At 38.4% G+C, this 12,360-nt stretch overlaps 3 protein-coding genes and 1 pseudogene across 3 annotated transcripts; 2 read left to right on the top strand and 2 right to left on the bottom strand.

The window, feature by feature from the left end:
• Nucleotides 1-336: 336 nt before the first annotated feature.
• LOC137741611 (aluminum induced protein with YGL and LRDR motifs) lies at nt 337-2,501 on the top strand. The gene is made up of 4 exons (XM_068481309.2): nt 337-741; nt 937-1,177; nt 1,424-1,544; nt 2,139-2,501. Exons 1-4 carry the CDS (start codon nt 527-529, stop codon nt 2,327-2,329), a joined length of 768 nt encoding a protein of 255 aa, XP_068337410.2. The 5' UTR covers nt 337-526; the 3' UTR covers nt 2,330-2,501.
• A 1,221-nt stretch (nt 2,502-3,722) lies between these two features.
• On the bottom strand, nt 3,723-7,409 carry LOC137741610 (Ribosomal RNA processing Brix domain protein). The gene is made up of 9 exons (XM_068481308.2): nt 7,272-7,409; nt 6,958-7,166; nt 6,441-6,582; nt 6,048-6,126; nt 5,811-5,935; nt 5,559-5,660; nt 4,505-4,573; nt 4,325-4,423; nt 3,723-4,030 (listed from the first exon to the last, which is right to left on the bottom strand). Exons 2-9 carry the CDS (start codon nt 7,155-7,157, stop codon nt 3,899-3,901), a joined length of 948 nt encoding a protein of 315 aa, XP_068337409.2. The 5' UTR covers nt 7,158-7,166; nt 7,272-7,409; the 3' UTR covers nt 3,723-3,898.
• LOC137742835 (lanC-like protein GCR2 pseudogene) lies at nt 7,231-9,181 on the top strand (annotated as a pseudogene).
• Nucleotides 9,168-11,341, bottom strand: LOC137741620 (protochlorophyllide reductase, chloroplastic). Its single transcript, XM_068481315.2, has 5 exons — nt 11,080-11,341; nt 10,852-10,950; nt 10,019-10,538; nt 9,575-9,933; nt 9,168-9,487 (listed from the first exon to the last, which is right to left on the bottom strand). The coding sequence occupies exons 1-5, from the start codon at nt 11,131-11,133 to the stop codon at nt 9,332-9,334; spliced, it is 1,188 nt and encodes a 395-aa protein (XP_068337416.2). The 5' UTR covers nt 11,134-11,341; the 3' UTR covers nt 9,168-9,331.
• Between the last annotated feature and the right edge of the window lie 1,019 nt (nt 11,342-12,360).

Here is a 12,360-nt window from a genome sequence, read left to right as displayed (position 1 = left end):
GCCTTGCGCAATGGGTGAGTCCCGACATGGTTCCATGTATCCGAAAGTTGCCACGTGATTGGGTGGCTCCCCGTTTGGCCCCGCGTGTTGGGTGAGCCCCAACTTGGCTCCATGTAGTTGTCGTGTGTGGATCTCAACGTGTGACTCACAAAATGGGGTCTCACGTGTGGGGACGTGTTGGAATCCCATTATCCCACATCGGTCAGAGGGAAAAGAGAACAACAATTTAAATAGAATTACCCCACTTTAACTAACATCGAAATTTTTTGTGATAAAACATCAGATCTAATGAATTGGACAGATAGTAAAGTAGAGACATTTCGATGTTATTAGAATGGACCCTCAGCCCGACCTGAAAAATTCAACAAAAGGATAAGAACACCTTGAAGAAAGAGAATCTTATCCATCACACAAAAGATCCACGCCCCCGTAACAGCCATATAATACCGCCACTAGCCCCAGTAACAAATATACAAAATATTAAGCTCAGAAACTGTCTATGAGCATATAGTTTTGATCGGAAATAATGTTGGCCATTTTTCACAAAGCTTTTGCTCATCCGCCGGAGGAGCTGAACAGTCCGTCGTCTTACAAAGGAAGCAAGAAACCTAAGCACCCAGAAGAGACTCTCAGAGACTTCCTCTCCCACCATCCTCACAACTCCCTCTCCATGGGATTTGGCGATGCTGCTGTCCTTGCTTACGTCAAGCCAGATCAAGGCTCCTACTCCAAACACCAGACGTAAACCCTACTAACCTAATCATCGCTGTTATTGTCACTCCAAAACCGTCATACTGCAGTACTTCTCACAGTTGTCAAGTGCAGGATGACGATTTTGAAGTGGTAACAAATATTCCCATCAAATAAATTGTTTTTTTGTTTTTTTTTTTTAATTTCAAAGCAATTAACATGTTTTAGGGTTTGGTGAAATATCAGGTTGTTCTGTGGGTTTGATGACATATACTGCTTGTTTTTGGGGAGCTTGAACAATCTGTGTTTACTGAATAAGCAGTATGGTCTAACAAAATGCTCCAATGAGGCCATGTTTGTGATTGAAGCTTATAGAACCCTTCGAGATCGTGGTCCGTACCCAGCTGATCAGGTTGTCAAAGATCTTGAAGGAAGCTTTGCTTTTGTTGTCTATGACAGCAAGGGTGGCAATGTCTTTGCCGCACTGGTATGTACTCGTACACTCATCTTGTTTAGGGAAATAATTTTCGCACATCCTTTTTCCACTTTAATTTGATAAATTACATAAAGGTTATTGAAAAAAAAAATTAACAAGGGTGAGCAGAATAAGAAAAATTACCTTAATTTTTATTTGCGAGAAATTGCATAATTTTAAATTTGGACCAAAATTAAATAGATCATCATTCTGTTAAGGATCTTATGAGCTTCATAATTTTTTATGTTGTGATTTTAGGGTTCTGATGGTGGAGAACAACTGTATTGGGGCATTGCAGCCGATGGATCTGTGGTTATTTCTGATGAATTGGAGGTCATAAAAGAGGGTTGTGCTAAATCATTTGCCCCTTTCCCAAAAGGTACCTTATGTTATAAGCTTTTGTTTTTATTTACTATGTTCATGTCTACAAGGGATTTGTTACAAATTGTTTATAAAGTTTTTATTCTGCACTTGAGGTCCTGAGTTTAAATCGTGTGTCTTGCTTATTGACAAGAAAAAGAAAAAAAAAACGTAATTTATCCAATATAGTTAACTACCAATTAAAAAACATACATTTGATATGTCAAAATTCAGGTCGCTTATACATCAAGTACAATTGAAGTATAACGAAGTGAATATCAATAATTAGGTGACATGTTTACATTTCAAAGGGAGTAGCCGCATTAGAGAAAGATCCTAGAAATTGGAGTAATCAAATCAATTGTCGTAAGTTGTAATTAACTCCTCGGATTCTTTTGGTGAGATCATGGGAATTCGTGAATCGTGTCCGTTTATTGTATATCGTGCGGTTAGTTTTTGTCAAGTACTGGTTAATTTTAAAAAAAATATTTAAAAAAATTTATAATCATACGATGTACGATTAACGGATACGATTATTCTAGAATCCTCACAAAAAAGATCTGCTTAGGATCCGGATTGGTAATTAACTTGTTATTGATAAATTGTTGTGCAGGATGCATGTTTCATAGTGAGGGAGGATTGATGAGCTTTGAGCATCCAATGAACAAGATGAAAGCCATGCCAAGGGTAGATAGTGAGGGGGCAATGTGCGGGGCCAACTTCAAAGTCGATAAATATACAAGGATCAACAGTATTCCACGTGTCGGAAGTCAGACCGACTGGACTGAGTGGGCCTCCCATTAGTCATTGCTGCTTTGCTTTGTCACTCGCTCTTACCATGCCTCAAATAATAACTTTGATCGTCCTTCGTCTCTTTCTAATTTTGTACCATATCAGCTTCTTCTAGTTTTTACCTCCGAACAAAGATGTAAATAACTCGTAGTTTTCACTTTGCTTATATAAGTATTTTTTTTCAGTTGAAGAAGCACTGCTTTTAATAAAAAAAACTCATTAAAAAACTTGTAACATGATTTTTTATTAAAATTAAAATTTTTTAAGCTATTTTCATTAATTTTCTTTACTTCCTAATGGGTGACCATATCAATTTGGTTTTTTAGTCAAAATAGTTTCTGAGATTTGCATAACTCTTCACTTTGGTCCCTAAGGTTTCAAATCAATAGAAGTGGTCTTTGAGATTGTAAGTGTCCCGAAGCTCTTGGCCTGAAATTTAGGCAATTTTCAAAGCTTCGTAACTCAATCGTTTCTTAACCAAATTTGATCAATAAATATATCAAAATGAAGATAGAAAAGTGTAAATAAGATTATACCTATTTGGAAGTCCAATGGTTGCCAAAAATGGTCGGAAAATAGTCTCAAAGTTGACTAGTCCGAGGGAAAACTGGAAAACTCACCGGACACTGGGCAAACTTTAAACGTTCATATCTTCTTCAATACTCAACAAAATCAAGTGATTCAAAAACGAAAATCATACTTCTCGACGAGAAGAAGAGAATGGTATCTTTTTCAGCGGCTAAATTGTTGTAGTTTGGTTGGAAAACGGCTCGAAAGTGGCTAACTTGAGACCAAGACAACCATTTTCCAGCTAAACCACGATGAGTTAGTCATTGAAAACGGTACCATTCTCTTTGTCTCGTCGAGAGTACGATTTTCATTTTTGAATCACTTGATTTTGTTGAGTATTGAAGAAGTTATGAACATTTATTTTGCCTAATTTCCGACGAATTTTCCAGTTTTTCCTCGGACTAGCCAACTTTGAGGTTATTTTACGACCATCTCCAGCAAGGCTTCCAAATAGGTATAATCTTATTCTACATTTTCCTATCTTCATTTTGATATATTATGGGTCGAATTTGATTAAGAAACGATTGAGTTATGAAGCTTTGAAAATTGCCCAAACTTCAGACCAAGAGCTCTATGACACTTAACGGAAGAACCAAAATGATAGATGGTGGACAATCTCAATGACTACTTCTATTGATTTGAAATCTCAAGAACCAAAGTGAAGAGTTGTGCAAATCTAAGAGACCATTTTAGCTAAAAAGCCTATAAATTTTAGAGAGCCTTGAGGATTGAAAAATCCAATCTTAAGACATTTGACCCAACTTAACTCTAGTATAGCTGAATTGCACAAATATTGGTTAATGGTTAGATAAAAAAGAAAGAAAAAAAAATCCAATTTCCACAAAGTGCAACCATCAAAGCCAACTTACATATATAAGCTACTGCAGTTTAGAGAGAACCAATATTTGAAAAAGAATGGGCAGTTCTAACCAAAATCTTCCTTTTCGATTAAACGATACAACGTATGACATAAATTTATAATTGTGATTTCTCAGAGGAAGATGAAAGTTTTCATTCCTTCCACATCTCAGAAAACTCATCAGCCTCCAGTGGATTTTCAAGCTCATGCATTTTTCTCCTCGTCTTTGCTTTGACTTTCTTGACAAAGGTCCCAGCCTTCTTCTTTTTCTCCAATGCTCGAATCTGAACCCATTTGAAAAAAAATTTCCATTACGAACAGTAAACGGTGTTACGAGCACATGGCGAGATTTTCGAACAACCTCAAAACAAAAGTTTCAAAAGTACAATTTCATGCAAGTAAAATCTAGTGCCGAATTTATTGGCTTGATTTCATCCTTTCATAAAACGGATTAATAAATTTAGTAGGACAGAATCATAAACTTGCAAGTAAAATCATACGTAAAGACAGACTTTCTCATATTAACTGTTAAGTATTAGGATCAATATTCATTCATGAACAAAATCAACACATCTCACCTGATTGGGTGATATGTAAAACGGATTCTCATATAATGTTGGACCTCCAAAGCTGCCACCAAATATCTTGATCGGATTCAAACAAAATCGTGGTCCAACCTATATACAACCAGTTCTCCGAGTTAAAACGTCATCAAAGATACTGTAATATATAGACCAGAGAAAAGCATCACTACGAACCTCAACAAGGGTCATTTTATCTAAGCCTCCTCGAGCTATTTTATCCGATTCGTTATGAGGAACAGATATCTGCAATTTAAGAAGCGACAAAGGTCAAGACAAAAAAGCAGCGACATCTAAAGCAACAAATTGTCATTTTTAAAAAGAATTATAAAACAAACAGTCGTCTGAGTAGACTCAAACATAATATGGTATTAGGAAAATCATACATGTACGATATTAAGCAAATCTTAACTCAGAAGTTATTTGACAATACTACCACATTGTTTCTAGAGCACGTATGGTTTGATACGTGTTCTTTTATAAGCCTTTTTCTATTGCAGAATCTGCACTACCTATTTTGATATGCATTATGCCTCCTCCCGAAAACTAGGGTGGTCATTTAAAATATTCATGTGACATTATTATATATACTTTAGCTGAGCTTATAATAGTTAAAACCATTAGCACAAAAAGCATCATCAGTGTTTACATGAAACTTAGGTTGGCACTATTGTCAGCACTCATCATGCACTTCCCAACCACGTTTTAGTAAACTAACTACCAACTATATACTCTCAGAAAATAAAATCTTAAGAGTGCCAAAAGATAAATGGAAGCCGTGCCTTCAGCAAGGAAGGGCTGGTGAATCAGGCAATCCCTCTACCTTGAGTTCATAACTTGCATAATGAAGATTTGGCCTCCAGCTCCAAGGGTTCCCAAGTAAGGCATGTGACAAGCCGCGAAAGAAAATTGCGGTAGTACTCAACCCATGGAGTAATCAATGGAGAGTAGACTAAAAAATTAGGAAAGGCTTTAGGAGTAGTATGGGAATGAGGGGGATCGGCTGAATAATGTGGTAATTGGTGGGGGTGTTGATTACAATTGGGGATGCCAATGGTACGACAGTGCTTTTATGAAAAATACATCTGGTAAATCACATAAACTTTCATAATAATTCCTTCCTCACCCCTCCACTTATTAACTCTGTTGACTACTCATTGAGACTAATGACATATATTCCGTAAGAATTGAAGTAAACCAATTTTATTGGTGATGTGTAAGAAATTAATACCTGATAGTTTCGGAACCAAATGTGGTCATCAATGATAGAGAATACAAAGACGTGATCATGATAGGGTTTAGATTTTCTGTGCTCCTTGGGAATGCCAAATATCTGAGAAGAAAGTTCAATAAGAAAGAGAATAAGATATGCTGTAAGCAGGCATGATCAAAATCAACAACGCAAACCGATCACAAGCAACTAAGCAGGGCATGATCAGGAGAATGTTTATAACTACACAAGGAGGAAACAAATTCAACATGCCTGAGTGATCATCTCCTTCAGAAGCTTCCAGTGGGCATCTTTATCAAAGTCGGATGAAAAAGTCAAAATAGGCCGTGACCCTTTTAGATGATTTCCTGTAAGCTTCAATTCCTCCATCGTGTGCACTGTAAATCACAAAGCAACTTTCTTTGATCAGAACTTTTCCAAAAAACTTTAACCCCAAATGAGATGAGCAAATCTTTCATGATAATCAACTAAATAAAACAGAAACATTACCAGCATTGACTAAGAATTTCACAGATGGCCCATTGGGACACTTTGACATCCACAGATACAGATCTTTCCCCTTCCTGCACTGTAATTTAGAGACCCCCAAACAAAGTACAAGTTAGCACACAGAAAACCGAAGAAAAACAGTAACCTCAATTTGCTATTTGTATCCCTATCTCAAACACCCAAGATGTCATAATAATCCCACTCAATTAAAACATCACGCAATTAACTTTAATAGCAACAGACTTAACCATTGGTAGCAAATATACACAGATATATAAACGTGTCAGATTAAACTCAAATATCAATTCACCAATTAAAATGAAACATAGTATAAAACTAATATCAAATGATGAATGCTAAACAAGGTCAGAAAGAAACAATAAGAAAACTAACCTCAAAAAACATACAGGAAGAACAATTCTTTAGCTCGACCAGCTCGTTAAGGGTTGCCCCGTTACTTGATTTAGAATCCACCTTATTGTCCTTCTTACAGTGAGGCATCAGGTCCACCACATTCAACATCAGATGTCGATACCTGCGTATATATTACATACAATCATATACAAACACACACACACCCAAGTATATATACACAAAAAAATTATATAGACCAATATATCATATAAACCAAAACTATTATCATATTAATTCATCTAAAGGTCACATATTTACAATTATTACAGGGAAACCCTCGTTGGTTCCAAACGCGCATGACCTTTTCAATATCCCCCAACCATTTCAAAATTTGATAACAGATAGAAACATAGTACACTCATCATACGCTACCCCACTACTTTTTCAATCAACTTCCAATCGGTTCACAATTAGTTTCAACAAATCCTTCGAGTTTCGAATAAAACAACACCGAGCGCTCGAAGCATAGAAAAAATTGGTAATTGATTAACTTTACCTGTAACTAATGCGACGAGAGCAAGTAACCAAGACCTTCTCTTTGTTCCTAAACACTGCCGTCGATTCACTCGGTTTCACTTCATCATCGTCCTTTTTCTCCTTCCAACCCGAAAGCGTTCGCTTCGGCCTCTCCGGAGCAACCTCCTCCTCCTTCTTTTCTAGCACCGCGGCCTCGCTCTGCTTTCTCTTCTTCCCCATTATTTTTTGCTGAAAATTCCCATATTCAATGTAAAAATTATAGTTAATCGTAAATATAAGCAAGCATGTGAAAATGGAAACCCTAATTAGGATTTTGGTTGAGCGATTTATTACCAGAGAGATATTTGGGGGCTCTCGGGACGGGAGGCTTCTGCAAATGAGAGGGCTAGGGTTTAGGGTTTACAACGATAGTGACGACCCAGTGGAGAGAAGCAACGGCGTGCGGGCGGGTAAGTAAAGTTTTGCGTTTTGGGCTTGGATTGTCTTTTCTGATCAACAAACTTCGGTTCACCTATATTTTGTGGCCTGGCCCAAGTTTTTTCTGCTCATTTTGTTTGGCATTGGCCCAAGCCTAGCTTCTTGCATTGATAAATGTTTTCCTATCAATTTTTTGAGAGATTTTTCAATGTGATCGGTACACGACGTATCATTATGAAAATGGTGAAATATTTGTGCTAAAAAGTTAATAACTTTGAAAATAAAATTTTCCACCACTCCTATTAAAACACGTGGTGTCCCACTTGTGTTCCCGTCACAACTAAAAATTTCTCCAGTTTTTTTTGGTAAAGAACTCAAACATAGAGTCTCAGGTGCAGAAATTAACGCTCTAACTCAGTTGTGTTAAGACACTTAGTATTACATTCTAGCAGTATTTCTCTTTATTTATAAATAAAAGGTTTTAGAATCAATTTTCACAAAAAACAAATTTAAAACATAAAACGAATTTGTACACGGACTCTTGATAGAAAGAACACTTTTTACCATATCTGAATTCGGATCTGTTTTAGAGTTTATGAAACATATTGAAAGCAATTCTTCTAATTGCAGTTTAACATAGCTTACCAACCATGAGTAGTAGTTGTGTACTTTCTACAATTAGTTGATGTTGTTTTAGTTCTGGCTTCACCTTGGGGGATTAGTAATTTAACTTTGTTATGTACTGCATGAGACACAGAACCGAGCGCAATGACGTTCTAGGATTCATATAGCCAACTCCACTTAGTGGGAAAAGGCTTTGTTGTTGTTGTTTGTATGTACTGCATGGGCTTGCAGGCATGTGTCATTCATATGCCGGCAGGCTGGTGTCTGTGCCCTTGGTGCTGTCGTTGCAAAGCATACTGGTGATGCAATGCTACTTGACCGCTACTTGTCAAAATTTAAAGAGGTGGTTGATAGTATCACTTGTTTCCTACGAGCAGATCAAGCCGTCTAGTGATCTTCCAAATGAATTATTGTACGGGAGAGCTGGCTTCTTATGGGCCTGTTCATTCCTGAACAATCATATTGGAAATGGGACAATTTCTACTGCTTCCATGGTAAGATAATTTATGCTTGAACCTTTCTTCACATTGGTTTTAAATGGACTAAATTGATTATCCATTTAATGCACAATCAATTTGTGTAGAGATCGGTTGTGGATGAAATTATCAAGGCTGGTAGACAATTGGCCAAGAAGGGACGAAGCGCGTTGATGTACGAGTGGCGTGGAAAGAAATACTGGGGTGCTGCCCATGGACTGGCAGGGATTATGCTTGTTTTGATGAGCATGCAACTGAAACCTGATGAGGTGGAGGATGTTAAGGGCACTTTATGTTGCATGATTAAGAATCGTTTTCCCAGCAGAAACTTTCCTTCCAGTGAAGGAAGTGAATCAGACTGTATTGTGCACTGGTGCCATGGTGCTCCTGGAGTTGCTCTTGCGCTTATGTCTTTCTTTCACTCTATCGATTAACGGGTAAGGTGGAATACTTGTACAGGGCCAAAGCATTTGCTTGCTTTCTAAATGATAGAGCCCAAAGACTCATATCAGAGGGGATGATGCATGGAGGCGATCGGCCCTATTCTCTACTTGAAGGTGTTGGTGGAATGGCTCTTCTCCTTTTGGACATGACTGAGCCGCCTGAAGCGCGGTTTCCTGGTTATGAGCTTTAAATGATTGACGTTTACTTCTTTACGATATATTTAAAGTAAATAAGAGTAAAAGGTTAACTTGTAACAAGAAATATGATCTGCATTTCGCAACAGAGGTGAGTGATTTTATTCTCATTTGTTACTAACACTAGTCATCCACTCGAGGACAGTACAGCATTTGATTTCAAAATCTGCAGTCTACAAATGGACCTGATCTCGGGTGACATCCTCCGCCTCGAAGGCAAAACATCAAGTTTCTATACTTAGGCCAAACCCACAAGCTTCTCACTGACCTCCCACACCTTGCGAGCCTTCTCCGCGTCACTAGCTTCTTGGGACAGTTGGTTCTCGAAGGAAGCCGAATCCTTGTTCCAGCTCCAGTAGACTCCCGACTTTGTCAAGCTTGGGTCGCTTACAACCTGAGAGTGATCAACAGCAAGGAAATGAGTTCATGCACAAGAGAGATCGAAAAACATAATGCACCGGTTACAAGCTTAAGTTCTTACCTGAGCAAGTCTCTTTCCGGCTTCTTCTTCTGAGACGTAGCCCTTGGTAATGTACTTTTGGAATGGAGGGAATAGAAGCCTGAACAAGGGAATGTGCTCCCTGAACAAACCAGTGGTGGCAATGCAGCCGGGGTAAAGGGAAGTAAATGTTATCCCGGTTTCCTCATGGTAGCGCCTGTGGAACTCTTGCATTGTGAGCATGTTGCAGACTTTGCTGTCCTTGTAGGCCTTGGCACCGTCAAATTCTCCACCATCGATCATGGCCGAGCTGTTTAGACCGTTTAAGCCTCCTGCAAGTCCCCTCAGGTCCCCAAGGTTGGCCTTTGGAGGTACATTTCCGGCTAAGGTATTCGTGTTCCCTGAAAAGCAATTCCATTTTTTATCACACATTCTAGAAAGAAGAGTGCATATTGTAGAATCATCTTCTTCATTTGAATCAAGTACCTGTAATTGAGCCAACAATGATGAGTCTCCTTGATGGGTAGTCGGATTTGTTCAAATCTTCCATAAGCAACCGCGAAAGAAGGAAGTGCCCGAGGTGGTTAGTCCCAACACTGAGTTCGAATCCCTCAGCAGTGAATGAAGGTTCCTTAGCAGTTGGCTGATAAACAGCAGCATTACACACAAGCACATCCAGCGGCCTCTCAGATCGCCTGAAGTTGTCGACAAATTGGCGCACACTGTCGAGGGAAGCAAGGTCAAGATGCATAATGGTGTAGTTTTCTTTGGGCATGCCAGCTGACTTGGCAGCTCTTTCAGTCTTGAGGAAATCCCTGCAGGCCATAATTACATGCCATTTTCCGGATTCGGCCAAAGACTTGGCTGTGGCTAGACCGAGTCCGGAAGAGGCGCCGGTGACAATCACACTGCCCTTTCTTAGAGTTTTCTTTCCCTCTGATGTTCCCCTGTTAATTGCTGGGCTTGCTGTAGCTGTTGTCTGGGCTCTGACTGGCTTGAATTCCCTCTGTAGTCACAGCCATTGTGTTTTTTTTACACACAAATTTGGTAAAAATTCAACATACATGCAATACAACTCCAAATTCAGCAACTACTACAAGATACCACCAAAATGGCCTGTGCGGAAGCGCTTTTGAATAAAAGCATTTTCAGATAACCAAAAAGTTAAAGCATCTTTTGACAGAAACAATCTAAAAGTGATTATCGGTTTATATCAAAAATTCTGATGCGCTTCCATTAAAAACGTTTATGAGCAGAAGTGCTTTTTGTTTTGTTTTTGCAACAAGAGGAAACGCATTGTGTATTTGCAGAGTAGATACCTTGCAGCTTAATGCAACAGAACTGAACTCAGCCTTGAGATTGTCCGAGAAAGAGACTCCAAACAGACTTGAATCCTTGAAAGAAGCACTCGTCTTTCCCTGAAAAAAAAAGTACAATTCCAAGAAAATAAATCAAATCAAACCCCATTAGCTTCTTGGTCGATCAAAACGAGAAGAAACGTTTCTTGGAATAAATAGAGGATTAGGCGATATTAGCTCGAAACAAACCTCTTTGGGAACAGAAAATGCAGAAGAAACCACAGAAGCAGCCTGAAGAGCCATTAATTCTCTGTTTTTTTTTTTTAACTGGGTTTTTTTCTGATCTTTTCACAAGTGAGTGAGGAAGAGAGAGTGAGAGGTGGTGGGAGTGGCCAAAGTGGAAGCTTGAGCTCAAGTGCTTTGAAAAAGAAACCACCAGTTTGTATTTATACACGGTCGTTTTGGTGGGCAGATTTGAGGCTCATGAGAGACTAAAATAGCATTATTTTATGGGATATGAGTTGGCAGAGAGGATAAGATAATTGGCAGCATGTAAGTCTGCCACATCAAATTTCAAGCGGCCAATGAGGTTGTGAGGACTGGATTTCCTTTTGATATTTGTTTTCTATCTTCTTTTTCAAAAAGTTTTACACGTATCGGAAACACAAATCGTATGGAATATTATTTTTAGTGTTATAATAAGGATGTACGATAAAACTAATAGGCATCAATCTCCGATATATTAACGTTAAAACAAATTCACATGTTATGAAGCTAGTGAAATAGTAACAACACGTATCCATGTTACGAATGCACCAAGAAATTACTCCTTTTCCCTCTTGCTTTTTAGAACATAGGATTATAGGATAAGATATTTTTCAGCAGAGTGTTCCCATTCTTTTGTGTTATGGGCTGTGCCTGCAGAGAGAAATTAGAAAATTGTTGTTGTAAAAGGACAGGGAGTTGTGGGAGGAGGTTTTTGGATTAGAGCCAGATTTTTGGCAAGTTTTGCTCTGGAATCTGGGTGAATTTTCATTTTCTGGATTTTGTTTTGGATATTATGGCAAGTTGGAGGACTGTAGGCCCACTTTTTGTGGGGACTTTTGGCAGACACAATGTGGGCCTCAAGGTTGGTCGAAGCCTTGTCTTGGCAAACCTTAGGATTTGGGCCTATTTTGCATATAGTTCGGGTCTGACCCAAGTATAAAAATGGCCCAAGAAGTGGAGCTAGGTAACTTGTTCAGTAGTTTTTGTTTTCTTGATGGAAAACTCAAGCAAAGCAATAGCATTACAATGGACATTTTTTAGATTGATTAAAATAAAATTACAATGTGGATTCGCGACAGATCTAAAATGATATATATCAAAGGTTAGTCCGGAAATAAAGCTAGAAGAATATTGTTCGACCAAACACATGAATGATCATTAAAAATGTGTTTGTTGCACCGAATTTTCTTGGACTAGATATCAAAGATTAATCTGAATTAATAAAGCAGCCCTTGGAGTCTTGGAGTTTGGTAATGATCTCGT

This window comes from Pyrus communis, chromosome 11, assembly GCF_041283825.1.
Source record: "Pyrus communis isolate YQ-2024b chromosome 11, ASM4128382v1, whole genome shotgun sequence".
Taxonomy (NCBI): domain Eukaryota; kingdom Viridiplantae; phylum Streptophyta; class Magnoliopsida; order Rosales; family Rosaceae; genus Pyrus; species Pyrus communis.
This window is presented reverse-complemented; position numbering and strand designations above follow the sequence as displayed.

Coding starts and splice junctions, on each gene's coding strand:
- LOC137741611 (XM_068481309.2), top strand. CDS start 527: ATGTTGGCCATTTTTCACAAAGCTTTTGCTCATCCGCCGGAGGAGCTG. Junction 742..936: donor TCCTACTCCAAACACCAGAC/GTAAACCCTACT, acceptor GTGAAATATCAG/GTTGTTCTGTGGGTTTGATG. Junction 1,545..2,138: donor ATTTGCCCCTTTCCCAAAAG/GTACCTTATGTT, acceptor ATTGTTGTGCAG/GATGCATGTTTCATAGTGAG.
- LOC137741610 (XM_068481308.2), bottom strand. CDS start 7,157: ATGGGGAAGAAGAGAAAGCAGAGCGAGGCCGCGGTGCTAGAAAAGAAG. Junction 5,936..6,047: donor GAAATTCTTAGTCAATGCTG/GTAATGTTTCTG, acceptor TGTGATTTACAG/TGCACACGATGGAGGAATTG. Junction 4,031..4,324: donor TTTACATATCACCCAATCAG/GTGAGATGTGTT, acceptor AAATGGGTTCAG/ATTCGAGCATTGGAGAAAAA.
- LOC137741620 (XM_068481315.2), bottom strand. CDS start 11,133: ATGGCTCTTCAGGCTGCTTCTGTGGTTTCTTCTGCATTTTCTGTTCCC. Junction 10,951..11,079: donor CATTTTCTGTTCCCAAAGAG/GTTTGTTTCGAG, acceptor TTTTTTTTTCAG/GGAAAGACGAGTGCTTCTTT. Junction 9,488..9,574: donor CCGGAAAGAGACTTGCTCAG/GTAAGAACTTAA, acceptor GATCACTCTCAG/GTTGTAAGCGACCCAAGCTT.